This window comes from Ornithorhynchus anatinus, chromosome 20 (genome assembly GCF_004115215.2).
Source record: "Ornithorhynchus anatinus isolate Pmale09 chromosome 20, mOrnAna1.pri.v4, whole genome shotgun sequence".
In the NCBI taxonomy this organism is placed as follows: domain Eukaryota; kingdom Metazoa; phylum Chordata; class Mammalia; order Monotremata; family Ornithorhynchidae; genus Ornithorhynchus; species Ornithorhynchus anatinus.
Genome location: NC_041747.1, coordinates 14,394,331 through 14,421,818, shown reverse-complemented (window position 1 = coordinate 14,421,818; position 27,488 = coordinate 14,394,331). Strand labels below are relative to the sequence as shown.

Below are 27,488 nucleotides of genomic sequence, written 5' to 3'. Positions count from 1 at the left end.
TCATTGACAATTTCCCCCATCTGCAAATTATAGCAGGGCCCGTCTTCCCTCCTCCAACAAGGAGCATCCTCGTGGGTCAATGGTGTCACCGTACTACGACGCGCCCACGGACCGACGTCACGCGTTCACGAGGGGTTGAGGAGGGCCAGAAATCATAAGTCTCTTCACCCATCTACTCCTCAGTGGTTTCAATGAGTTTGGCTCTTCTGCCCAACGGGGAAGACGGTTCTCACGGGAATGGCGATGAGCAGTGTCACCAACCGATGGGCCACAGGGTCTGACTCGGAGAGTGTTCCCTCTCGATTAGGGGGATATTTGCTTTCAATTCGCTATAAATAGTCCCAACAGGAATGAGGAATTCAAAGCCAAGCAAGCGAGACCTCACTAACAATTCTAATTCTTTGCCGGGGCCGCGGGCCCTCTCAGTCAGTCAGTGGTATTTATTTGTTGTCTGTCTCCCCCTTCTAGACTGGGAGCTCGTTGGTGGGTAGGGACTGTCTCTATCGGTTGCCGAATTGTACTTTCCAATCGCTTAGTTTAGTGTTCCGCCCACAGTAAGTGCTCAATAAGTACGATTGAAGGAATGACTGAATATTTACTGAGCTCTCATTTTTGCAGAGCACCATATTAAGTGCTGGGGAAGCTACAGAACAGTAGAGTTGGTAGACATGAGCTCAACAAGCCAAGCACCCCTTATCTGCCTTGCTCACAAGTTTTTTCAGGCAAGGTCTGCATTTCTAAATCCACCATCACGTTCCTTTCATTGATTCTGGCAGTAAATTATAATCTGATTTCTCTAAGTACCCGGCCCAGTCCTTTGTGAAAAGGGTAAAAACAAGAAAAGAGAAAGGAAATGTGAAAGGAGAAAGAAACCACAAGAGCATAAGATCTTTTCTGAGAAATGTATTTTGTAACAAAAAATATTAACATTTGAAGGAAATGTTTGTATTATACAGTATAAAATCCTCCCTCCAAAATTCCACTTGCTTTTTTGAGCTAATAACTCTGATAACTTTTTTGATGTTTTGAACAAGATCTAAATCTGCAGGACCGTAGAAAAGACACCAGTTAAATATTTCCAAAAATTCTCTTGACGGATTTCAGGGATTATTATACACATGTTTTGGCAACCTCGGGTCAGCTACCAGATTTGAAAGGCACCTGGTGGTGATCCACATATTGCTTATTCCTCGTGGCGTTCTCTGTTTGGGTATATCTTTGAAAAGGCGGAGAAATCTATTAAGTTAGAAAGGACAGAGAAATATATTACCTTTGTTCCAAGCAAATGATCTCATTTTCCCTTAGCTGCAAGTTTTCCCCAGGGGATTTACAAAGTGCACCAGTTAAATACGTCTGTACATTTAAAACATTAAATATGCCAACGGTGAGACATTTTAAATATCTTGCATCAAATACAATAGCACAAATATAATTTACATTATTTTGCACAGAAACATTACATCTGAAATATAACTTTAGATAGTATACAAAAATACACATTTTCCTCTTTAGAAAGAAAATATTTGCAGGTTCCAGAGTGATGTGACAATTCATAAGAACTCAATCCTTCAGCTGTTTCTCCATCTGCGATTTGGTCTCCTCCAGACGACCCACAGCTGAAAGACAGACCCGGAGAGAGCTGCCCCGTTCTCGCCCGACTTCCTAAGGGCAGTAACAAATGGCAGGTCCAGTTTCATTCTAGAATTTGTTACAGAATATAAAAACCATTGTGTAATAAAGCTTTAAGGTTGGGATAGTGCTAGAGTCCACGTCCTGCCTTTGGCTGCAGAAGGGGAGCCCTAAGGGAGTCGTGTACACGGTTCAGAAGGTAGAATTCTGCTCTGAAGGTTTTAACCAGCCCTTCTAGTAGTCCGACACTGCTAGGGAACACCTTTCTTGACTTCTATAAAAAGAAAAAAAAGACCTAGGAAAGACGTAACCATCACCCACCAGAGTCAAGGCTCAGTCTATATCCCGTACTTTAAAAGCCCCGAAATAAGTCGCGTCTTGAGCTGGATCCAGTAACGACGGGTTGGATACCTGGATACTTATTTCTTCACCCGATCTTAGTTTAAAAAATCCTCCTACATTTACAGAATAGAAATGGAACTCTGAACTTCCCGACCAGGATTTGGTGCTGCCTCCTTTCATCAGCGTATCGGACTTTTTAATTTTCACGTTTGTTTTCGTGACGTACACCATCAGCTGAATGGACTCTTCGGCCAGATTCCCCGAAGTTTCGTGGTGGCGGAAGCAGATGTTGGCATACAGGTAGTAGAACCCGTCTTGGTTGACTCTCAGTTTTCCATTGCTGAACGTCATGTTGGAGATGTTTGCCCAGCCTCTGTCATGGTACCAGGATGAGAGATTCACTTTGTGGGAGCCTGGATGGACAGGAGAAATATCAGTCAAGATGCCGAGCAACTTTCTTCTCGTGATATTTTGCATAGGGCTCTGAGGTGGAGGCTGAATCAATCATGACTCTCTTCTGGTGAGATAGGGAATTGGGTTTCTAAAGCTGCATTGGGATGGCCAGATTCTCCTTCCCTTCTCCATCCAGCACCCCTCTTCCGCGTGGGGATGATCCTTCCGACATCACGGAAGGAGGTTCGCAGGAGGAAGAAGGAAACGAGAGCCTGGGTCCGACCGAGAAGCGGCGTGACCTAGTGGACGGAGCTCGGGCCTGGGAGTCGAAAGATCACGGGTTTTAATTCCAGCTCCGTGACTTGTCTGCTATGTGACCTTGGGCAAGTCACATCACTTCTCTGTGCCTCAGTCACCTCGACTGTAAAATGGAGTGAAGACTGTGAGCTCTGTGTGGGACAGGAACTGTGTCCAAAAAGCAGCGTGGCTCAGTGGAAAGAGCCCGGGCTTGGGAGTCAGAGGTCACGGGTTCAAATCCCAGCTCTATCACTTGTCAGCTGTGGGACTGTGAGCAAGTCACTTGACTTCTCTGTGCCTCAGTTACCTCATCTGTAAAATGGGGATTAAGACTGTGAGCCCCACGTGGGACATCCTGATTCCCCTGTGTCTACCCCAGCGCTTAGAACAGTGCTCGGCACATAGCGCTTAACAAATACCAACATCATTATTATTATTATTAGAGCAAATAAGAGTGACAGCAGGGTGTCCCAGCGTCTCCCGGGCCCCGTAACAAGTTTCTACTGCTGCTAATGTCTGACCCTGGGGCTCAGAGAGGTTTTGGAGCTCACCGTTCGGGCTACGAAAAGCCATGGGTACTTCTCAGAGCTAAAGATGGATCCCTCAGGACCGCACAAGGCCTAATCAGTGACCTGACTGCCTCAGTCCATCCCATTGCCCTGTTGGTGTTACTGGTAATCCACCCAGGCAGAGGTTGGGTGGAGCCACAGCTGTTCGTCCGCAACAAAGACCGGCTGGGTTTATAGGTAGAGAGAGTGGAGAGACAGCCAAATCCCTCAAAGTGGACGTAAATTTATCGATGCCAAAAGCCAGCTGGGACTTTCTTCTGCTCCCTGTAGCCTTGTGGGAAACCTCCTGCCTGCAGTACGCACGTAATTAGTTTTATCTCGGTACTGTAGGGCTGAAATATTATTTTAGGGCACCGAGTATTCGCTGCCATCTAAAAGAACAGGATACAATTGTCTGGAGGGAGCACTGGTCAAGAAAAAAAAGGCAAACCCTAATTTTCTGCACTGCAAAATTTGCTAATTCAGAAAGTAGACCTAATAGTCCATCCAAAAAAGCAAGAGACGTTGTACTGATTTACTGGAACACCACTGTCCTTGCCAAAGAGAGTTCTGCTTGATATGCCATTAAAATCAAACTGCCAAGAAGAGGCATCAGAGCAAGACTGCATTACAGTTGATGCCTGTTATTTGCCACACTCATGTGAAATTCTCTATGTCCAGAGGAAAAGAAACTGTCTTCAATCAGAGCAAATTACTGAACATTTCCTGAGTGAGGCTTTTAAAATCAATCTAAATAAAAATCAAATTGGTTCACAAAAACGTTTTTACTTATTTTGGAAGGTTAGTAAAATCTTAGTCTTGCCTTCAACACGGGAGATTTATGATGCTTTAAATTCTGGGACAGTTTTGTATCAACATAACTTCAGGAACGTGGAAATCCCTACGCGAAACATCTGAGATAGACAAAATGACTGGGGCCAGCCTGATGCGATTACTTAATCTTTTTTGCATATCTGAAAGTCAGAGGGCACTTTGGTAACACTTCCTACTTGCTGGGTAAAAATGGAATCGTGGGGTCCTTTCCTTCCACAGCTCTGGACTTACATGGGTCCCAATTAATTCCTTGTTTACTGGCTAAGGGTCCTTGCACTGCCGAAAAAGGATGGTACTTGCTCGTCTTGGAAAAAAAAAATTATCCGATCCCTGACATCTGAATAGGTGAGCATTTTCTAAATATCCACTGCCATGATTGATCAATTTCAAAGACTTGAATGTGAAATCTTTGTTGTAGACACCATTAAAAAAGCTCCCTAACCAAGAACAGTATTTTTCACATTTGAAACACGTTAATGCCTTAACGTTAAAGTTTTTAACTCAAAGTGAAGAGAAAACATGTGATCGTTATCGTGAGAGGAACTGTATTTCTGACTTTGTGGCCCCTAACAACTTGGTGGAAATAGACAATGTAAGGATAGTGTACCTTTAAGAAGGAAAGTTCCAGAGAGACAGGAAGGGCTGAGAGAAGCAGAACTGAGCGTGATAGACTCGCTTGCATGTAGCTAAGTCCTATAAATAAACAAGTTATTATTGTTTAATGAAATACATAGCAACTAGACTGGCTATCAGTGAAAAATCCCAACAGGGTCCCAGGGGTAAACAGAAAATGGAATCCAGAGCTGTGAGTGAGAAGAGCTAGGATCACCTTAGGCTTGAAAAATGACTGTAAATTTTACTTGGGACTGAAATTGACTGTGAGTTTTACTTTTTCCTGGGAATAGGCAGACTAAATCAAAAAGCTTATATTATTCCTAAATACAGCAGATGAAGAAGGAGCCTCATTATATAGCAGCCAAAAAGAGTAACCAAAGGCTAGCCAACTACCGCTGTCCTGATTATAGTAGCCTTCCTCTCTGACAGACGTATTCCTAGGAGAGCTCATTACTGGCAAAAACAGCATTCGCAAACTAACGTTTTACTAGCGTGCATTACAAACTCTTCTGAGAAATTCGCTACAGTTTAGAATTCAAGAAAATGAACTAACTGTGGCTCAGGATTCTGATTTTATATGGCAACATCTCCCACTTTCACCGGAGCCCTGGCTCTCCTTCACAAAGGTGTCGTCTCGTCACCAGCGTGGACGGGCAGCTGTTGGACAGCAGCGAAGAAGCAGCTATCCCTGACTCTGGGCCGGTCCCCCCAACTAGAATGAAAGCCCCTCACTGGGCTTCTGCTCGAGTCTCTAAATGCACTTCACCCACACCACTGCTCTCAATCGGCACACGGATCGTACCGTTATCATCGTGGTTGCTAACAAAAATGACTAATAACAACGGTTAATAACAACGATTACTGAATAATAATGGTATTATTATTGTCACGACAACAGCTGAAAGCCAATCCATTAGCAGGACTAAAGAAAATGATTTTCTTTTGAAGGAGTGGGAACTTCAGCAGATCTGACATTTCTATGACTTTGATTGCCAGGAGGTATTTCAGGAGCAATTTCCTGGAGAGATTTATACTCTCTGAAAGAAAGTGGACAAAAACCAAAGTTCTTTCCTTAATAGCCCTCCAAGGAATCCTTAAGTGTGTGATGGGGGGAGCGGGTCGGAGGGTGAATTTAACCAAATAGGGAACTGCCATTTTTACTACCTTTTCATAATACCATTCATAGGTTAATTCTCCATGGTATTTCAGAATTCTCGTTGTTAAAAAGCATATTTTTCAGATGTGAAATGACGACAGAAGCCATCTGAGTTTCTACTTTCTGTTTACCAGAGGGCCATGAGATGGTGGAAAGTGTTAGCTTTCTTGTAAAACATCAAGCTGAAGATGAAACGTTTGCAAACTGTGCTAAAGAATCTGTCAGAGCTGCAATTTTAGGTCTTTACCTGATTCCTTCATTCGAGAGGGATGTATCTATTACTATTTACTATAAAGAGATGTTAAAAATAATGTATCTAAGCAGAAAACTTCCCAAAAGGCTGGAGTGATGAAAGTACAAGCAAAAATTCAAGGCACGCACAGCTAAGTCTTATGAATAAACCAAGGCCTTGCGGGGAGGGTTCTCTCTATTCCCGGGGTAAAACGCAAAGAACGCTACCGTATTTTCTGGTGAAACTGAGAATCATTTTGCTTCTGATACAGTCAGGTTGGAGAGGTTGCCCTAAAGGCAAATTATCTATCTTTTCAAGGGAAGGGACAGAGTTCTCAATCATCTAGTAACAGGAAGGTCTGAGTTCCTCCCGCTGATTTGTGAAGATAATTTGGACAGAATCGTTTGGCTGAATTCAAGCGGAACTTACCTGAGGGAATATTAGTGCCATTTATAGTGAGATGGGCAAACGGCTGTTGCTCAGGTTTGCTTATCCTGGCCAGATCTAACCACGAACCTTCCATTATTGCTGGAGATGAGAGAAGTCATGTTAGCTGACGGCACAGATCCACCAGGATTTCAAATATTTACATTGACCAGGGCTTACCTTTTTCTGCTCTTGTATGCTCTTTCCCAACAATATGCTGTAATTCCTAAAGTGAAAACAAAATAAGTGGTTTAAAAACCCAGTTTTGAACATGCTTATTTTTTCCGCAAAACACAATGCAAGACATTTTAACTAGTGGTCATGCCTTTATTCTTATTAAAATTCTATGAAGCAGCTTGTCAACGGTTGGATGAATTCACCACAGGAGACTGGCTTGAACATCAAACATTACAGCCTCCTTCGGATAGTAGAAACATCGCAGATGATAGAAACAGGGCGTGATTTAAACAGGGAATAAGTTCTCCCGCAGAGCAAGTTTTCAATAAGCACTTTGGATGGGACACCGTTGAAGAATGACGGAATGCTTTTCCCACAAAGGATGACTGTTGGGCTATAATGCAACCACAAACAGGCACGAGTAGATGTAATGGAAGAAGAAACGAACACAACTATTGCACTATAGGAGAACTGACAGTGAAAAGTGGATTGTCTGTATTGATTTTACCTGTTGGGCAAGCAAAGCTGAGGAAAAGTCATGAATTAGACAGTACGATTGGCCCAAAAGGGGCTCACAGCCTCAGAGCGGGGTGGGATGAGAGCACAGGGGAAGCAGATCCAGTGGGAAAGAGATGGCCAAGCAAATTAAGAAAAAAACAGGAGAACCAAGAGTCCATAGCTACTGGAAGGGCCTACATCTTGGGCTTCAGTTAGGACTCCCATTGGCCAAAAGAGTGACAACTTTTCCATCATTCAGTGGGTTCAGAAGACATGCGCCTAATTCTGTTGTACTCGCCCAAGCGCTTAGTACAGCACGCCGCACGTAGTGAGCGTTCAATACCATTGATGGATTGATTGACCCGCCCACCTTCCCTTGCGGAAGAGCAGTGCTGTGACCTCAGGATCCATCCCACAGACCCTGGAGCCCCGATGTCAGAAAGCGCAGAAACGGAACAACTGCAGCCCGCTTCTGCCTGCCCGACCAAGATGGAGGACACACAGGTGGAGAGGTGATTGAACTGGAAAATAATTAGAATACGTGATCATTTTAAAAGCTAAAGGAAATGCTTTTAAACTCGGTGCCAACCACTGTACTAAGCACTTGGATAGATTCAATCTCACCGGGTTGGACAAGAGGCTCACAGCTATTTCAGGAAGAAGAACAGGTATTTAATCCTCATGTTACAGATGAGGTAACTGAGTCCCAGAGAAGTTAAGTAACGGGCTCAAAGTCACCCAGCCGGCAAGCGGCGGAGCTGGGAGTGGAACTGTGATTCCCAGATCCATGCTTTTTCAAGAGGCCGTGCTTAAGAGACCCTGTCTCTTACTTCTACTTTACTCTCCCAAGCATAGTTCAGTTATCTGCACAGCGCAGGTGCTTAATAAATACTCCTGAATGATGAACTGGAAATTTAATATACCAGGTGTGTGCGAAAAGAGTCGTAGGCTGTTTGGTTTCTCTTGGGAGAAAGAGACTCGCACCCAGAGAGAAAGAGAGAGAATGTCCTTTGAATTCGAAGACAAGACTTCTACCTAATGTATACTGCCCTTCATTGCCCTTCATTGCCGTTCATTCTGTAGCTTCTATTATCTCTCCAGAGCAAAAGGGAAGAAAGAAAGTCAACGGAATTTCTAAATGTCACTGTCGCATTTTATTCATTACCGGGGGAAACCACAGGACACTGAGCTTCATGTAGGTGGGCGACCCACAGTAATCAGACCAGGTTACTTAGTAACAGCCAGCACTTGGCAACTGCATTCTTGCAGGCCTGAACATACAGGTAATACTGTAAGTTAAATAGATATTGTAGTAGCTGAATCAGCTGAACATCCAAAAAAAATTCCTCATTTCTAAAAGGCATTCTCTGGTCGGGATGTGAGACTGGGATCGGTGTTTCATAATTTCCAGAGGAAAAATAATTGTCTGGATTTGCTGTTGAAATATCGCCGCATCCTCTGAGTACAGATTGAGAATTCGGAGGGTTAAGTATGCTCTCCAAAGCCACATAACCTAGAGCGTATCATTTTTGGTTTTATATTTAGGTTGAGAGGACTAGTCCCAGATAATGTAATAAGAATAATAATAATGATATTTGCTAAGCATTTACAATGTTCCAAGCACTGAGCTAAGCTCAGGGTTAGATGCAGATAATCAGGTTGGACATAGTCCCTGCCCCAAATGAGACTCAGTCTACTCCATCATACAGATAAGGAAACTGAGGCACAGAGAAGTTAAATGAGCTGCCCAAGGTTAAATGTAAGATGAGTTCCAGGTCTCCTTCCATTTTCCATTGACACCCCCCCCCCCGCCATAGGCAACTCATTTGCTCCATGGTCTCAACTACAGTCTCTATGAGGATGATTCCCAAATCTAAATCTTCAGCTCTGACCTCTCGCCTTCTCTGCAGTTCCTCATTTCCTCCTGCCTTCAGGTCATCGCTACTTGATTGTCCTGCCGACACCTCAGATTTACATGTCCCCAAAAGAACGCCTTCTCTTCCCACCCAAAACCCTGTCCTTCCCCTCCTTTTCATCATTATAGACATCACCCCCATTCTTCCTGTCTCACAAGCCCGTAACCTTATCCTTCCCCTTGACTCCTCTCTCATTCAACCCACCTATCCAATCTATCACTAAAGATTGGTTCAACAATCACAAAATTGCTAAAATCCAGCCTCTCCGCTCCATCCAAACTGCTATCACGATAATCCGAGCACTTATCCTCTCCGGCCTTGGTTACTGTACCAGCCTCCTTTGCTCAACTCCCAGCCTCCTGTCTCCCCCGACTCCAGTCCATACTTTACTCTGCCGCCTGGATCGTTTTTCTACCAAAATGTTCAGGCCATTTTTCCCCAGTCCTCAAGAACCTCCAGTGGTTGCCCATCCACCTTTGCATCAGACAGAAACTCCTCACCATCAGCTTTACCTTGCCTACAATCATTCTCCTACTACAACCTTGGCTCCTCTAATGCCAACCTACTCACTGAACCACTATAGCTGACCTCTCGATCGTTTCCTGCCTCGGGCCTGCGGCGCCCTCCCTTTTCGTATCTGACAGACATTCACTCTACCCACCTGCAAAGCTTTATTGAAGGCACACCTCCTCCAAGAGGCTTTCCTTGACTAAACTCTCATTTCCTCTTTTCTATCTTCTGCATCACCCTTCCACTTGAATTTGCTCCTTTCAGTCACTCGTCCCTCAGCTCCACAGCACTTATATACCAATCTGTAATTAATTCTTTCTTATTAATGTCTCTTTCCCCCTCCCTCCTCAGACTGTAAGCTCGTTGTGAGCAGGGACCCTGTCTACCAACTCTGGACTTAGAAAAGTGCTTCGCACATAGTAAGCACTTAGTAAAAGTGCTTAGAACAGTGCTTTGCACACAGTAAGAGCTCAATAGGGCGACTGAATGAATAGTAAGCACTCGATAAATGTGATTGATCGAACGAACTCATGCTCGCAGGCAAGGTACACTTTGCTTTTCCCCTGGCTCACCTGACCAGTATTTCTCTTTTCCTATTAAAATCAATTCTGGGAATATTTGAGATCCTCAGTGAGCTCTTTCTGCCCCAAAATTGCTGATTACAGACTCTCCTTCTCTTTGACTGGGTAGAATCTTCTTTAAGCAAATCCCCAACACCCTTTTTATTTTTTATTTTTATGGTATTTGTTCAGCACTTACTATGTGCAAGGCACCGTGCTAAGCGCGAGCAAATCGGGTTGGACACAGTCCCTGTCCCACCTGGGGTTCATCATCTCAATCCCCATTTTACAGATGAGCTAACAGAGGCACAGAGAAGTGAAATGACTTGCCCACCATCACACAAAAGACAAGGGCCAGAGCTGGGATTAGAACCCATGGCCTTCTGACTCCCAGGCCCGTGCTCTATCCACCGTGCCATGTTGCTTTTTACAAGCAACCCACATTAGGGGGGAAAAAAGATCTGTGTCATCTATCCTCATTTGAATTTAGCTACAAAGCAATAGGACATTGCTCAGTTAACTTTCTGGACCAATAGTGCTGTCAATTACATTCCAAGCGCTTAGTACAGTGCTCTGCACATAGTAAGCGCTCAATAAATACTATTGAATGAATATTGCCAACCCCAACCCTCATGCCCATAGATCTGCATAAAATTCAGTAGGCAGCTTTGAAACCTAACCTGGTGACGGCCCCCCGGCAGAAATCAAGGGACGGTTTCCAATTTGAGAAGCCATATTCCACAAAGCCAGGCAAACCACACACCCTACTACCTTTTCTTGCTTGGCCGAAAGCCTCCTAACTACACATCCCCCTTCTGTCCAATAACACCTGCAGTCTAGATTGGATTTTTTTTTAATTGCAGCTTCTCTTTCAGCCGGTCACCGCTCGGTAGAAGACTGAAAATGGTGTGTGATGGTAAGCGTCACCTTTGGAGTTGGAGTTAATGTCCAACAAATTTGATAAGGCTATAAAATCAGGAGGTTACCAGTCCATACCCCATTTATGCTTCTGATTTCTAAGATATTTTCCATTTAACCCGGGAAAGGAGAAGAAGAATGCATTACAGACAGGCAGCCTCTAAAAAGAGCAGCCAAGTGCGGATAACTGCAATCTTATGACCCACTGCCATCTTCTGGCAACTTGGAGATGTAAAAAATCCTTGCACGCTTTCCTTTTAAAAATCTATTTTTTCCAGAGACTCACACCAAAAGTAAGAACGACTTCCAACTGGGAATCGATAAGGTTCTTCTAATTTATTATCCATTAGTGCTCTTATGTAGCCTGGCTCCTTTAGTTTACTTTTCCTTGATATTTCATTTTCATTATGGTGCCCTGGTTCGCAGCTTATGCTACGAATCTTCGTACCATCAGGAGTGTTAAAGATTGTCCTCTAATAAAGAAGTACACAAAAGATAGCTTTATCTAGCCCTTTAGATTGTAAGCTCACTATGGGCAGGGAATGTGTATATTTACTGTTGAACCGTACTATCCCGAGTGCTCAGTACAGTGCTCTGCACACAGTAAGCACTCAATCAACACGATGGAATGAGTGACTGAAGCCGGTGATTGAGAAGTTCAGGCCCCAGTGAAATAGGATATAGATTTTAAAGGTCTGGCTACCTATTATTATATAAATATGCATTTGCAGGTGCACCAACTTTTGCGAAGCACCGGCAACTTGCTTGAGGTGGTTTAAATGTTTAAGTTGTAAGCTCTCCTATGCAAACTAAGTTCTTCCAAAACAAAGTTGGCAAACTTCCATTTCAGGAGTGGAGGATAGTTACCTGAGCTTGCTTGGACATGAACTTTAGATGAAGTTACTGAGAGGGTTAGGCTACAATGGAAGGTATTTCCCCCCCCCCTAACAATTATAAAAAAAAAAGTTATCCAAGTCAGAAAATTAATCAATGGTACTTGAATATTTATTATGGGCCAAGCAAGATTATACTGAATAGTCTGAAATCCTAGTATGCAAGGCAACCCAAGTTATTCCTGTCAATCAGAAACAGAGGGACAAAAGCAATTTGTGCAAGCAGATACTGCTGAATCCACAGCTACCAGTTGCAGCTGGCCACCTCCCTCTGCAGTGTTGAAAGAAGCCGTACAGTCACCTGGCTATTATCTGAATGAGGATCCCACACCCGGTTGTCAGCTAGAGTGCTGGGCTCATACACTTTGTGATATATGCAATGTTTTCATTTTTACCCCTTAACGATACCACATTACCATAATGTTGATTCTCAGTCAAGTGGAAATAGCGCTGGAGTCAGAGGGCCTGGGTTCTAATCCCCAACTCTGACACGCGTCTGCTCTGCGGCCTTGGGGAATTCGCTTAACTTCACTGTGCCTTGCCTGCAAATTGGGGTGAAACCCTACTCCCTCCTACTTAGACTAGGACCACCCCATGTGGGACAGGACCTTTGCCCAACCTGATTAACTTGTTTCTACCCCAGTGTTTAGAACAGTGTTTGGCACATAGTAATTGCTTAAAAAATACCATTTTTAAAAAATGTAGTGCCGAGAGTACCCTAATATGATTTTCTTCCAAATTGGCCTATGATTGCTACCAATCAACATCTTTTATTGAGCACTTACTATGTGCCAGAGGAGGGACACACTATACTATACTAACACACCACCACTGCTATTTAACTGTTTTTAATCACAATAAACACTTATTTTACAAAACCTACGGGACTTTGGGTTTGTCAATGTGAAAGTCTGTTACACTGAAACTGGCTCTACTTATCGATCCATTAATCAATCCATGGAATTTATGGAGCACTTACTGCATGCAGAGGCTTGTAAAAGAGTACAACATAACCAAGTTGGTAAGCGTTTCTCCCACCCACCAGGAGCGTACAATTTGGAAGGAGATACAGGGACATTAAAATGAACTAGAGATAAGTTCATAAGTGCTGTGGGACTGAGTTTGGGGGTGAATATCTACTGTTTAAAGGGTACGGATCCAAGGTGACAAAGAGGGGAGAGGGAGTTGGGAAAATGAGGGCTTAGTTGGGGAAGGCGTCTTGGAGGAGATGTGATTTTAATAAGACTTTGAAAGTGGGAGAGTGGTAGCCTGAAAGAAATGAAGGAGGAGGGAGTTCCAGGCCGGAGGGAGGATATGGGCAAGCGGTTGGCAGAGAGATAGATGAGATGGAGGTACAGAGGTTGGTGTTAGAGGAGCGAAGCATGTGGCCTACGTTGCAGTAGGGAATCACTGAGGTAAAATAGGAGGGGGTAGTTTGATTGAGAGTATTAGAGCTGAGGGTGGGGCATTTCTGTGCAATGTGGAGGGAGATAGGTAACCATTAGAGAGGATTTTGAGGAGTAGGGAGATAGGAACTTTTTTTTTTTTAGAAACGCGATCCAGGTGAAGGACTGGAGTTAGGTGAAGGACAGGAGGCCGAAGGTCCACGAGGAAGCCGATGCATTGGTCAAGGCAGGATTTGATAAGTGTTTGCTTCAGCATAGTAGTAACTTGGATGGAGGGGAAAGGGCAGATCCTAGAAATTTTGTGAAGGAAGAACCAACAGGATTTGGTGACAGACTGGATATGTGGATTGAAAGAGAGAGATGGGTCGAGGTTAATACCAAGGTCAGAGGTTTGTGAGACGGAGTGTTGTCTATAGTGATGCGAAAGTCAGGGGGAGGCAGGGTTTGGGTAGGAAGATGAGACGTTCTGTCTTGGACATATTAAGCTGGAGATGTCTGTGGGGCATCCAAGCAGAGACGTCCTCAAAGTAGGAGGAAATACGAGACAGATTTGAAGGGGTAAGGAGTTCCAGATCGGGGTTACAGCTTGAGCACAAGGATGTTATGTGAGAATCACATATTCTGGGAGTCCAAGAACCTGAGTTCTTATCCCTGCTCCACCAATTGCTTCCTGTGTGACCTAGGGCAAGTCAATTAACTTCTCTGTCTCTCAGTTACCCCATCTGTAAAATGGGGATTAAGACTGTGAGCCCTTTGGGGGACAGGGACTGTGTCTAAACTGATTAATTTGTATTTACCCCAGCACTTAGCACAATATCTGACAGACAGTAAGCGCTTAACAAATACCATTTTAAAAATCTAGCGAGATTAACTGGGGCCAAATGAGAAGAGCAAGCTGAGGAGTAGCGGGTGAAGAGAGCAGATGGGGAAAGTTGGAAATGAGGATTTACTTTGTACATTACTCATGGGTGTTCATCACAGTCAGGAAAGTATCTTCCAAAGAATTGAGTGGATGTGAGGTTAAAAATTAAAAATGAGTTTCTGGAAGAAGGTGGGTAAGAATGGAATTCTTGAGGCACTCCTTTCACTTCCAAACCCCTCTCCAAATTAGCTGAAGACATTCCCATGGGATGTCCCTTTCTTTCGCAAGAGTGGTCACAGTTCTCGAGGAAGTTCCTCTTCACTTTGGAACTTGCTCCCATTCCAAGGTCTCTAATTTAATGCCGAGCTCCCGGTCCTCAGAATCCAGGACTTTATACCAGACTAATGTTTCTCCTTCTCCCCTGTCTCACAAAGGATGGGTGGCTTCCTTAATCCCCAAAACCCAGCCCTCCCACGGGCCCTTCATCTGTTTGGAATAAATTCTTGCTAGGATGATACTTCCTCCCTTCCCTGAAGATACAAACGCATGAAATTCCCACTCCAAGGCACAACACTTCCTTCCTCGGGATATTCGCCTCTCTGTAATATTTTCCCTTACACTCCAAGATCACCTTTCCCCTCTCAATATCACTGGCTGGACTACAGTTTGCTAGCCCTTCAGTTTTCTCCTCTGGCCTTTTACTACATTTCAACGCAATACGATCAGGATCATCATACACTGTGAACAACCTTAATCTGTTGTCATACAGCAACCATTAAGGAAATGTTTGTTTTATGTTAAAATGATGTGGGTCTTCCCTCCATAAAGAGCGCTTTTATAAAAAGTTAATTGTGATAAGTGTTGGATTGCAGCTTCCAAAATTTCCAAAAGGCAACGAAATCCCATTAGAAAACCACTGCATGACTAACATCTTGATTCGGGAACATTAGTGCCCCAGAAACCCAGTTTCCTTGTGGTTTTACAAGAAACTTTCCGGGGCCACAAGCCGTAATGAATCCAGATGCTAAGAGATAATGAATGGGTGCCTTGTTTTCTCAATTTGTGTTTTTCCCCGTAAATCAGACGAGAGATGAAGTGTGCCTAACAGCTCTGCTGATTAGAACTTTAAGAAGCTGTCAGGTTACAAAAGCATTTTAATTCCTTTCCCAAAGGTTGGCCAATTTAACTTTTCTGAGAAACTTCCCGACCAGAGTTGGGAAGGAATATTCAAGATGAATATTCAAGACGCAATCCACATAAAGATAAGCATCACAAAATCTCACCGCTGAAAGAGGCCCCAGGAGAGAATGGTTTTAAAATTCAGCCTTTTCTTCTACAACAGCCTTTCCTCCTTAATCCTAGCCTATATTTCTTTAATCATCCTTCTGGCTCTTCCACAGATATCTGTTGCCCTTATATTATCGAAGTTGGAAATGAATTGACTCCAGTAAAATTCTGTTCAAATCTAAAGTAAAGCTATTGGCAGGTCTGTTTAAGTATCTATTCTTTCACATGGTGACCAACAGTATAATTACTCTGCTGCTATCAGGGAGAACAGTGCACATTGTTTGCTTTTTGTGGAAATCCCACTGCAATGCTTAAATCTGCACGGGCTCCTATCCCTTTCAGAGAAAAACATCATAGGAACATATCAAGTAACATATGCTCTGTCGAAGAGAACTTGATTTGAAAAGAAATCTAACTACTAATTTTTATAAATGCTACCAATTGAAGAGACTCACTCACTCAGGAGTATTTTACTTTATGCCAGAAACTTTACTAAGCACCTGGGAGAATACAATAAAAGGAAAGACATGGTCCCCATCATTAAGGATCTTACAATCCAATGGAGACATACCCTAGATCACTTGAGGTTTCCTTTGCTCTTTTCCTCCTCCTCAACCCGACTTTTAATAGTCCGCCAACTTTAGAGGTATTTTTTTATTATCATCCCAATGTTCGGCGATTTCCCAACACTGCCGGCTGGTTTCCCTATTTTTTCTGTGGGGGACCATTTACATTTTCGATGCTCCATCAGGACTATTTTTATTTGTAGCTAATCCAGCCCCTCTAGAAAGAACAGGGTCCACTTTAAGGACAATAAGCCATTTCAGACAGAAAAATACATAAATTGCTCACTATTTGTGGGACTAGGAAAAGTCATGGGTTGCAAAAAATAGGAAATCTGCTCTATTCTTCATAGTAGAATCAGATTCAGCGATTCTAATGCTTGGTTACCAAGCTCTAAAAAGCTTCATACCCTTCTAAATCCCTTTCCAGTTATTCAGTAGGAACATAAATATTTATAGCCATTCTTAATTTTCAAAGAGGGTGCTCCTGACACTAAGATCCTGTCCATATTTAAAATGAGTAACCACCACACCCCACTACATTGTTTGCAACTAAAGATATTATCTTTGTTGCCTTAAGATGTTTGTCCAATCAATCGCATTTATTGAACACTTACTTATTACTTATTTATTGCAGGGCACTGGGAGAGTACATTATATCAGAGTTGGTAGGCACATTCCTTTCCTCTCAGGGTCGCACCAGGAGAGTTTCCAGTCCTCTACCAGTCTTGACTACGGGAGGGAGGGTCAAGCAGAGGCCTATCCATTCCATTCCTAGCTTGGGCAGTGGCTAGCGAGTGACAGGCAATCTGCTACAAGTCAAAACTCACCTGTGCTGGGCAGCAGCGGCGTGGGAGAGAGTCGAGGGCAGAGACTCACGTTTGCTTGGCAGAAGGAGGCAACGGTAAACCACTTCCATATTTTTACCCAGAAAACTCTACGGATACACTACCAGAACGACTGCAGATGGAAGTGGGCCATTCTGGAATAAACGTGTCCATGGAAGTCACTATGGGTCGGAAACCACTCGACAGCATAACGCAAGACAAGAAACATTCCCTGCCCACACTGAGGCCTGTCTGTTTTCAAGCCCGCCTTTTAGCGAGCCAATCTCCGTAAAGCCTTTGCTCGTGGAACGTAATCCTCCTTCTTAGGATTGCTGTGCTTCAGGAGAGTCTGTCTTACGTAGGGGGATGGAGAGGTGTCTCAGCAGTTCACTGCTATAGCGCATTGTTGAGATTGTGCTTCACTACGTCTTTATCTCATTTCTTCTGTTCTCGCATGTGCGTGCTCCCACTCAGTTCATGACACAACTAGAGCTGCTTAGGTATCTTCCTGTCATCCATTCTTCTCACATGTCCTACCCAGCAGAACTGCGTTGCTGGGACCACAGCTCCAAAGTCACTGAGATGACTGTGTTCCAGCTCCTCATGACTGGCAATCTTGTCCTGCCATGTGTCATTCCGTATGACACATTGATGGGGCTGCTGACGGAACCGCTCCAGAAACTGAACGTGTCTCCTGGTCTCACGGATGTTCAGAATTAGTCACCTCTACAGCCTTAGGCAGCGTCAACCTGATATGGATTCCGATGTCTTTTTGTCACCCCGCTCTATTTTTCAGTCAACCAAAAGCCAGGCTGGCTTCGGATGTTGTTCTCTCCCCGCTTTTCTTCAGTGAGCAGTGTACTGCCAAGATAAAATTCAGGGGCAGTTTTCAATCCTCCGTAGCGGATGAAATCATTTGGTCGTGCGTAGGGTTTCTCGGGTGGACATACCTTCTGCTTCCCTCAGACTTCCCTGACAGTCCACAAGGCAGTGTGGCACTTGCGAAGCGGTTCACAATCATTCACAATTGTGGTTGTGCCTCCGAAGCAGAGGTATTTGCATGATTCCATTTCCCATGGTGCTGGAATTATTTCCCAGGAGATCAGGAGCTTGCAGATCTCCTGTTGCATCCTCAACGGGGTTTCAATCAATCAATCAATTGCATTTATTGAGCACTTACTGTGTGCTGGGCCTTGTACTAAGCATTTGGGAGAGTACGATTTAATAGAGTTGGAGACGTGTTTCCTGCCCTCAACAAACTTATAGTCTCAGTGATGTTCCCTCCACTTTTCTCCAAAAATTACATCCATTTTTCTGTGCTTGACATGCTGAGATTCAGGTATGGCTGTGCTCTTTAATAGTCTGTTCTGGAGGATTGTGCTTAGGATTTTTGCCTGTTCAACCTATAGCAGGCACTCATATCACTGGCCGAATTTTATTATGGTATTTTTTAAGTGCTTACTATGTGTCTAACACTGTTCTAAGCTCCGGGGTAGATGCAAGTTTATCAGGTTGAACACAGCCCCGTCCCAGGTGTGACTCGTGTTCTAAATTGGGGAGGGGAGGATTACATCCCCATTTCACAGATGAAGTAACTGAGGCACAGAGAAGCTAGGTGCCTTGCCCAAGGTCACACAACAAGCAATCGGCAGAGCCGGGATTAGAATCCAGCCCTCGGCCTCCCAATCCTGTGCTCTCTCCGCTAGGCCATGCTACTTCGCTATCTTTTTAAAAGGTAACCACTCGAGCATAATTCTCAAGTGCTTATTGTGTGCAGAGCACTGTACTAAGCAGTTGGGAGAATACTATACCAGAGTTGGTGGTCCTATTTCCCGCCCACAAGCTTACAGTCTAGAAGGTGAGACAATTAAAGACTATAATTTGTGGATATGTACATAAACGCATGGGGCAGAGGGTGGGATGCTTAAAGAGAACAGATCTAAGAGCATAGATGATGTGAAATGGAGAGGGAGCACTTTTTAAATAGAACAAAATAAGCGTTTAACCAATGCCATTAAAAAAAAAACCTCCTGAGGATCCTTCCTGCACTACAGCTCCAGATCAAGGCCCTTCCTCTCCAGCTCGACTAATACTACCCTGAAACAGGCACTGACCTTCCCACAGATGGATGACTGCATTAGCCTTCTCACCTTCCGGCCTTTTTCTCCACCCTCAAATCTATAGTACATTTCGTCTTCCTGAAGCATCACTCAGCCCTCAGAGAAGATATCTCTTCTCTCCACTAAACCCTCAACTGGTTTTCTGTGTTTCTCCACATCAAGCAAAATTCCTCACGATGGGCTTCAAGGCTCGCCGCCCTCTGCCCCTACCTTACCTCTCTGCCCTGTTCCCTTCAATCTGCCAACTCACTGTCTTCATTCCTCCCAAGCCAACCTTCCAGCTGTACCTCACTCTTGATTCTCCCACCTCCATCCCCTCACTCCCACATCAACCCCCTCCCTCTCCACATCAGACAGATGGAACGCCCTCCTAAAAATCCCACCTCCTCCAATGAGGTTTCCCTGCTGGATTTCTCAACACCTTGAGCCTTATCATCCCTTCATCCAACTTCAATACTTATGAACTTACTTTACATACTCTAGCAAATATATATATGCACACGCATATATTTTACATGATTACATATTCACATGTATATATTTTGAACACTCTCTAGCATTCACAGTAGAGAGCCTGGAACTTAGTAAGTGCTTAACAAATACCATAATTATCATTATTATAAATCATTTATTTTGACCACTCAAGTTGTAAAGTTTTATGCTTGTCTTCCCTGTTACACTGTAAGCTTCTTCTAGGTAGGAAACGTGTCATTTCATTGTCCTGTACTTCCCAAGTGCCTAATAAAGCGTACCACGCCAAGAGGTCACTCAAGAAATGCTACTCCTATTTCCTCTTTGTCATCCACTAACCTCACCTGGAGACAGGATCAGAATATACCTGTCTCAGAAGTCAGAGGCCTCATTAATATGTGCTGTGAAGGCGCAGAGTTAAATAGCAATGAGATCTGACTCATGAAATTACTTTTAATTTGTTTTATTGTTTAATTCATATGATAACTGATATCACTTTTCAGGAAAATTTTGGAGAACGTGGAAACAGTCCTGAAAATATTAACCCAGATGTAAAGTGTACATTGGGGGAATGTACCAGGGCCCCCATCTCTGTAATTCTGGCCAATGCTTGCTCAGTGAGCTATAATGAATGTCCAGAAAATCAAGAAATGGCTATTAAAGAAGCCAACTGGTGGCGTGGGGCCAAGAACTCTTGCAGGCCTGAGCTAAAGTCCAGCAGAACCTAGGTAGGCTGACAAAAGCCAAAGGAAAAAAATATCATTTTAAAAACTGGACATCAAAATACACCCAGATCTATAACACGGGGGTAACGTTCTTCCAAAACCTAGCCTTAAGGAAAACTCATGCTCATTCCACTCCCCGATTCCAATACCATACATGAGCACAAGTAGTGTCTTCGATGATATGGTCGGCTGAACCCAAACAGGCTGGTCTCGTTAGACAAACGTGCCCTAATTCCCCAATTACTTTCTAGTTAAACTGTGTATTTGAAAGCACATTATGTGGCAGAACTGAGCGTATCGGGTAGTTAGTCCTTCAATGAGACATGTTTTTACGTCAGAAGGAATGGTTTGGGTCACGTGCATAATGTTGGTCAAGGCGTGAGCCCAAGAGCGTGAGTTTTCTGTGATATGGAGAACTGACTGTATTGCCTTTATCAATCAAAAGTATTTATAGATCCCTTACTATGTGCAGAGCACTGTACTAAGCACTAGGGAGAGTATAATGGAATTAGTAGGCTCAATCCCAGCCCCCTAAACTGGGGAGAAGAACACCATAATACATTACACGTAGGGGGAAGCGAAAGATTCTAAAGACATGGACATAAATACTGGGGAGGAAAGAGGCCGAATACTGAAGTTCTCAAGTGCTGAGGTGATGTGGAAGTGTTGAAGCGGCAACGGGAAAGGATGTGGGGTCGGGGGGGCGTAGGGCAGGGGAGCTAGGGGAAGAGTAGATTGAGGAGATGAGAAATTTTATTCTCTAGACCATTATGATAGACTTCACAAGCTGTGGTTGGTGAGGTTTCAGAATTCTATGTGAAAGGAAAAGAAAAACAGCTTCAAAAACCCAACTACAAATGGAAAAAGAAACATTACTTGTCTGCTCCGAAGATGTGCTATGGAAAAATGTCTTCCGGCCCACATAACACTAGGCTTGTGTCCGGAATTGGTTGGCCCTGAACTACTGGAGCCCTGAATATGGATTGCAGCCCTACCTTCGAAACATCTCGGATAAGACCTGCATCAAGGCTATAAGGAGTTGAGGGCTCCTCGGGTGAAGCGGGTCCCCGAGGAGGAGGCCTGCCCCGTTCTACCCTTCCCTGGGCCTTTATCTGCCAACCCGACTCAGCCCCCTACGCCGACCAGACATCCTTCCCGGGCTCAGCAAGGGCTATTTCAGTCTAGAAATGGCAGCCATGATAGAATAGAGGAAGAAAGTGGGGAAGGGGGCAGCCCAACATGGCGGAATGTGGTCCACTTAGCGTCAGTATGCAGCCTGGCTGAGACTTTTGACGATTCTTTTAACCTAATTACCTGACGCCTGACCTCCGAGGCCAGGAGGGCCAGACCGATTGCTGAATCCACGCTACCGCTCTGTACCCGCCTCCGAGAGGTAACCGCAATTGAGCCTGAATGTAATTCTTTGTACCATTTTGAGTTTTGGCCTAGTAAGTCAATGATATTTATTGAGCACCTACTTTGTGCAGAGCACTCTACTAGGCACTTAGGTACACGCTCCCCTGCCCTCATGGAGCTTTTAAAGTCCAATTGCATTTAATATCAGTATTAACACCGACGTGATCAAGATTGAGCAATGGCTGGCAATAGGCTTGTCCCCAAACCCTTTTGAATTAATAAAGCTGGTTAAGCTGCTTTTTAAACTTTATTGCTGTCAAAAAAATCCATGTTTTTAATAGCTACCCGGCTTCGTCATTGTAATCGATAAAAATGCGTGGGGACCACCTACATATGGGTTTCAGGTCATTATAAAATAAACACTTCTGCCATAGGCCCTTCTGAGGCCAGTGAATTCAACACCAATAGAAATGGTCAATCAATCAATGGTATTTGAGTGTTTTCTGTGGATACATCACTGTATTAAGCACTTGGGAAAGAATAACAATCCCTGCCCACGAAGAGCTTCCAGGCTCTAGGGGAAACCCAGATTCACAGAATGATCTTGCCCAAGATCCTTTCTGCAACAATTTTTCTCCTACCTCTTTCAATTTGATTATTCCACGGAACCAACATGAGGATACAGTACAGGCCCATCTCCTGAGTTCTCCTATATCCTCTCTATTCCTAGTATGGTCAAAAATAAACTAAAATGTTGGCAAAAACTAACTGCCATGAACAAAAGTAAACAAACTCCTTATCCTCAGTTAAGCATTCCAAGAGGAAGTATCCCTGTATTAATTAAGAAAATAAGACTGACGAGCCTGCATAGATTTTCCTGCTATGATGAAATCTGTCCTTAGAACAAGTGGCTAAATGTCACAGAAATGTAGTGCCTGAAGGCAGGAAACACAAATCATTCATTCGATCGTATTTATTGAGTGCTTACTCTGTGCAGAGCACTGTACTAAGCATTTAGTACAGTGAGAAGCAGCGTGGCTCAGTGGAAAGAGCCCGGGCTTGGGAGCCAGGGGTCATGGGTTCGAATTCCGGCTCTGCCACTTGTCAGCTGTGTGACTGTGGGCAAGTCACTTCCCTTCCTCTGTGTCTCAGTTACCTCATCTGTAAAATGGGGATGAAGACTGTGAGCCCCACGTGGGACAACCTGATCACCCTGCAGAACAGTGCTCTGCACATAGTAAGTGCTTAACAAATACCAACATTATTATTATTATTATTGTTTAGGAAAGTATCACTCGACAATATACAGTGACATACCCTGCCCACTACGAGCTTGCAGTCTAGAAGTGGGGAGACATCAATACAAATAAAGTCATGCTTTGCCACCTGAAAATACATTGGGAAGAACTATGTACATAAAGCATCTGTCATTTACTTATTTATTTATATTCATGTCTGTGTCCCCCTCTAGAGTGTAAACTCGTTGTAGGCAGGGAATGCATCTGTTTATTGTTATATTGTAATCTCCCAAACAGTACAGTGCTTGGAACACAGTAAGCATTTAATCAATATGATTGAATGAAAGAAAAAGCACTAGCCCACATCCCTCTGTCTTGAATCAAAACTAGGGCAGTCCTCAGTGAATCATGGCAGTGGGCCTCTAGTGAATTTGCTTTCTTCTACCCTCCCCTCCTGTTCCTTCTTCGATTTGTTGGCATGGCCAGCTGTAACTCTGGGAGAATTCAGTGTATCTGTGCCTGGAGATGTTGGGTCTCTTTAGCCGAAAGTTGTGAGGAGCCACAGAGGAAGAGGCGTGGACTGGAGTTCAACCAATGCTTAGGAGCAAGTGAGGACTTGATGGCCCGGGCTTAGAGGAAGACCAGTGAGCCCCCCCACGATAAAGCTTGCCTCCTTCTCTCCCCATTTCTCACCCCAGGAGTAGGCCTGAGCCTGGCCCCCGGGGTATTCTGCTTCTACTGTGCAAACAAACTTTCCCCACCGTAGGAAGACTGACTCCAAACACTTGACTCCAGAGGAGAAAAGATGTGACACTGGGAGCAGACGAACTACCAGGGAAGAAGCCCGAGTTGGGAAGAGAAAAGGGGCAGAGCAGGGTAGCTTAGTGGAAAGAGCACCAGCCTGGGCTTCAAAGGACCTGGAAGGATGGAATCCTGGCTCTGCCACTTGCCCGCTGTATGGCCTTGGGCAAGTCACTTAACTAGAACTTAAACGATCCCACCCCGGCCCTCCTCCGCGTCCTTGAAGAGCCTCCTTTCCCGACCCGCCTCCCACCACCCCGCCGGTCAGAGGGAAGCAGCCACAGGCTGGCCACCGCCACCATCACCACAAAACCTCAGGAAGACCAGGCAGCTGGTGCCGGAACATTCGGCGCAAGGCTTGGCTGTGACTTTGCGAACTCCGAGTCGCGAGGAGCCTGAAGTTCTGCTCCTCTAGCCACAGCACCCTACAGATCTTTGTTTATGTTTTCCTATTAGAGTTTTGTTTCACTCCATATGCGTCTGATGCCAATTCCTCTCTCCTTTTTTATATTTAGACTGTGAACTCCCCTGGAGAGACAGGGACTGTGCCAATTCCCACCTGGGCATATTTTCCCAGTGCTTAGTATAATGCTTTGCACACAGAAAGCGCTCGATACTATTACTACAACTGAGTTTTCTATGCCTCAGTTTCCTCATCTGCCTGGGCCTGGGAGTCAGAAGGCCCTGGGTTCTAATGCCGGCTCCGCTTCATGTCTGCTGTGTGACCTTGGTCCTGTCGCTTCGCTTCCCTGGGCCTCAGTTACCTCCTCTGAAAAATGGGAATTAAGATGGTGAGCCCTATGTGGGACAGGGACTGGGTCCAACCCAATGACCTGGTATCTACCCCAGCGCTTAGTACAGTGCCTGGCACAAAGTAGGCACTTAAATACCACAACTGTTATTATTATTATGCCAGTGGCACCCTTTCCGACAGAGTCCTAAAAAACCCTCCCTTGACCCCACGGCTCCCTCCAGCTATCACCCCGTCTCCTTCCTACCATCTCTCTCCAAACTCGTTGAGCAAGTTGTCTACACCCATTATTTCAAATTCCTCTCCTCCACTTCTCTCCTTGAACCCGTCCAAGTCGGCTTCCGTTCCCTTCACTCCACAGAAACCGCCCTCTCAAAGGTCTCCAGTGACCTCCTCCTTGCCCAATCCAACGGCCTCTCCTCCATCCTAATCCTGCTTGACCTCTCAGCTGCCTTCGACACTGTGGACCGCCCTCTTCTCCTGGAAACGTTATCCGAGCTTGGCTTCACTGATTTTTATCCTCTCCTGATTCTCCTCTTATCTCTCTGGACGTTCATTTTCCTGCTTCCTTTGCAGGCTCCTCCTCTGCCTTCCCCCCTGCTAACTGTGGGGGTCCCTCAAGGTTCAGTTCGGGGTCCCCTTCTATTCTCCATCTACATCCACTCCCTTGGAGAACTCATTCGCTCCCATGGCTTCGACTACCACCACCAGGCAGATGATATCCAAATCGACATCACCAGCCCTGACGTTGCTCCCTCTCTCCAATCTCGCATCTCCTTCTGCCTTCAAGACATCTCCACTGGATGTCCTCCCGTCACCTCATACTTAACACGTCCAAAACAGAGCTTCTTCCCAACCAAACCCCATTCTTCCCCTGACTTTTCTTTCACTGAAGACGGCACCACCATTCTTCCTGTCTCTCAAGCCCGTAACCTTGACATTATCCTTGATTCCTCTCTCACATTCAACCCATACATTCATCACGAAATCCTTTGGTCCCACCTTCACAACATCGTTAAAATCCGCCCTTTCCTCTCCATCCAAATCGCTACCACGTTAATACAATCGCTAATCCCATCCCGCCCTGGATTACTATATCAGCCCCCTTGCTGACCTCCCAGCCTCCTATCTCTCCCCATTCCAGTCCATTACTCCACTCTGCTGCCCGGATCATTCTTCTACAAAAATGTTCAAGACACGTCACCCCGCTCCTCAAAAAACTCCAGTGGTTGCCCACCCACCTCCATATTAAACAAAAACTCCTCACTAAAACACTCCATCGCCTTGCCCCCTCCTACCTCACCTCACTTCACTCCTCTAGTGCTAAGTTTCTCACTGTGCCTTCGTCTCATCTGTCTCGCTGCCGAACCATGGCTCAGGTCCTGCCTCGGGCCTGGAATCCCCTCCCTCCTCAAATTCAACAGACAACTACTCTCCCCTCCCTCTTTAAAACCTTACTGAATGCACATCTCCTCTAGAGAACGCTGGCATATCACAGCTAGCATCACCACTCATTCCTCCGCAGAGGGTCTCCATCATGAAGTTTCAAGACCGAGGGGCTCATCTGTGGTTCCTGATGTGGACTCCACTGCCTTGCACTCTCTTCAGAAGTTACTACGGTCCTCCGCACCGTAGTTAGTGCTCGATTAATACCACCGATTGATGGGAGGCTCCAAACTCTCCTTCCATCGCCTCACCTTTGGGATCGACTCTACTGACTCTATTGGACTCTCCCTACTGCTGAGTAGGATGCTCCGCCCGGAGCGAGCATTCGATTAATACCACTGATGGATTCAATTATTCTACTCATTATATGAGGAGCTCCCCAGACCAGCTGATGACATCACAGGACAAATTCCAATTTATCTTCACTATGAATGGAGGGGAAAGAAGTCACATTTTCCACCCAAAATGTAGGTAAACTTCTCTTAAGTCATCTAGCATCCTCAGTTTACCTTCTAATAACCTATTACAGGCCTCTCACCCCTGAATTTAGCCAAACCTTTCTTGAACCTAATAATCTAAATACGAATTCAAATCTCACTTCAGAAAACATACGAAATATTTTAGCCAAAGCACAACATGATTAGCCACAACCAAGGAGTTTGTGAATGAAAGGTAAAGTTTAAATTTGAATCATTAGTGGTTCTTTTGCAAGGGCTAGGGAAATCAGCTGTTTCTTTGCTACAAAAAGGAAAATCAAGTTAAAAGCTTTTTTCCAATACTCAACCTTGAAACTGTTTAAACAAGCATTAAGATTCTTCTTTCCAGCCTCAGTGTTAGGTCCACTTACCTTCTCCACAGCGCCTTGAAAAGCTTGCTTCATTTTTCTGCATGAATCAGACATTAATTTTGCTTCTTGACCCCCCAGGGGAGTCTCTTGCAAGGCTGAGTTTGTGCGGAATTTCAAAAGTGTCTCTAAGCAGTGTGTATCATCTTCTGAAATTCTACTAGGCTCCATCTGAAATAAAGGGAAAATTCACCACAGATGGTTTGTAACCTCTGAATGAGTACTTTCAACGTACTTCAACAATGTGCTACAGGAGAATTAATTGGATTCAGGACTCCTTAGTTTCTCCGTGTGCCTAATTTGAATACGATTTTATGCAAATGCCATTGAAATTCAGCTATTTCATATTGTTGTGACTATCTCTCCCATATTAAAGATTGCATGATAGGTTTTATCATCATTATTACTAGTATTATTAACAATAATAATAACGGTATTTGTTAAATGCTTACTATGTGCCTGACACTGTATTAAGCACTGGGGTGGATACAAGCAAATCAGGTTGGACACAGTCCCTGTCCCACATGGGGCTCACAGTCTCAATTCCCATTTTACAGGTGAAGGGAAGTGAGGCACAGAGAAGTGAAGCGACTTGCGCAAGGTTACACAGCAGTCAAGTGGCAGAGCTGGGATTAGAACCCAGGACCTTCTGACTTCCAGGCCCGTGCTCTGTCTACTACACCATGCTGCTTCTCTAGTGAGAATGCAAGGTTGGAAAATTGAGAGGTAAGCTTTCAATAATCAATAGGACTTTAATATTACCCACAAGAGTACATAAGTGCATCTAAAATCTTTTATAAACACAGTATTTTGAGACAGTGTCAAAACAGCTCCTCGCCCCAGCCCC

At 44.5% G+C, this 27,488-nt stretch overlaps 1 protein-coding gene across 1 annotated transcript in view; it reads right to left on the bottom strand.

The window, feature by feature from the left end:
- Window positions 1–888: 888 nt before the first annotated feature.
- Window positions 889–27,488, bottom strand: part of TNFSF11 (TNF superfamily member 11) — a 38,481-nt gene continuing 11,881 nt past the window's right edge. Inside the window, exons 2-5 of the mRNA XM_029048585.1 lie at window positions 26,645–26,812; window positions 6,653–6,698; window positions 6,476–6,574; window positions 889–2,384 (exon numbers count right to left, since the gene is read on the bottom strand). Of these exons, the coding sequence (XP_028904418.1) occupies window positions 1,963–2,384; window positions 6,476–6,574; window positions 6,653–6,698; window positions 26,645–26,812 (735 nt within the window). The 3' untranslated portion in view covers window positions 889–1,962. The remainder of the gene's footprint in view (window positions 2,385–6,475; window positions 6,575–6,652; window positions 6,699–26,644; window positions 26,813–27,488) is intronic.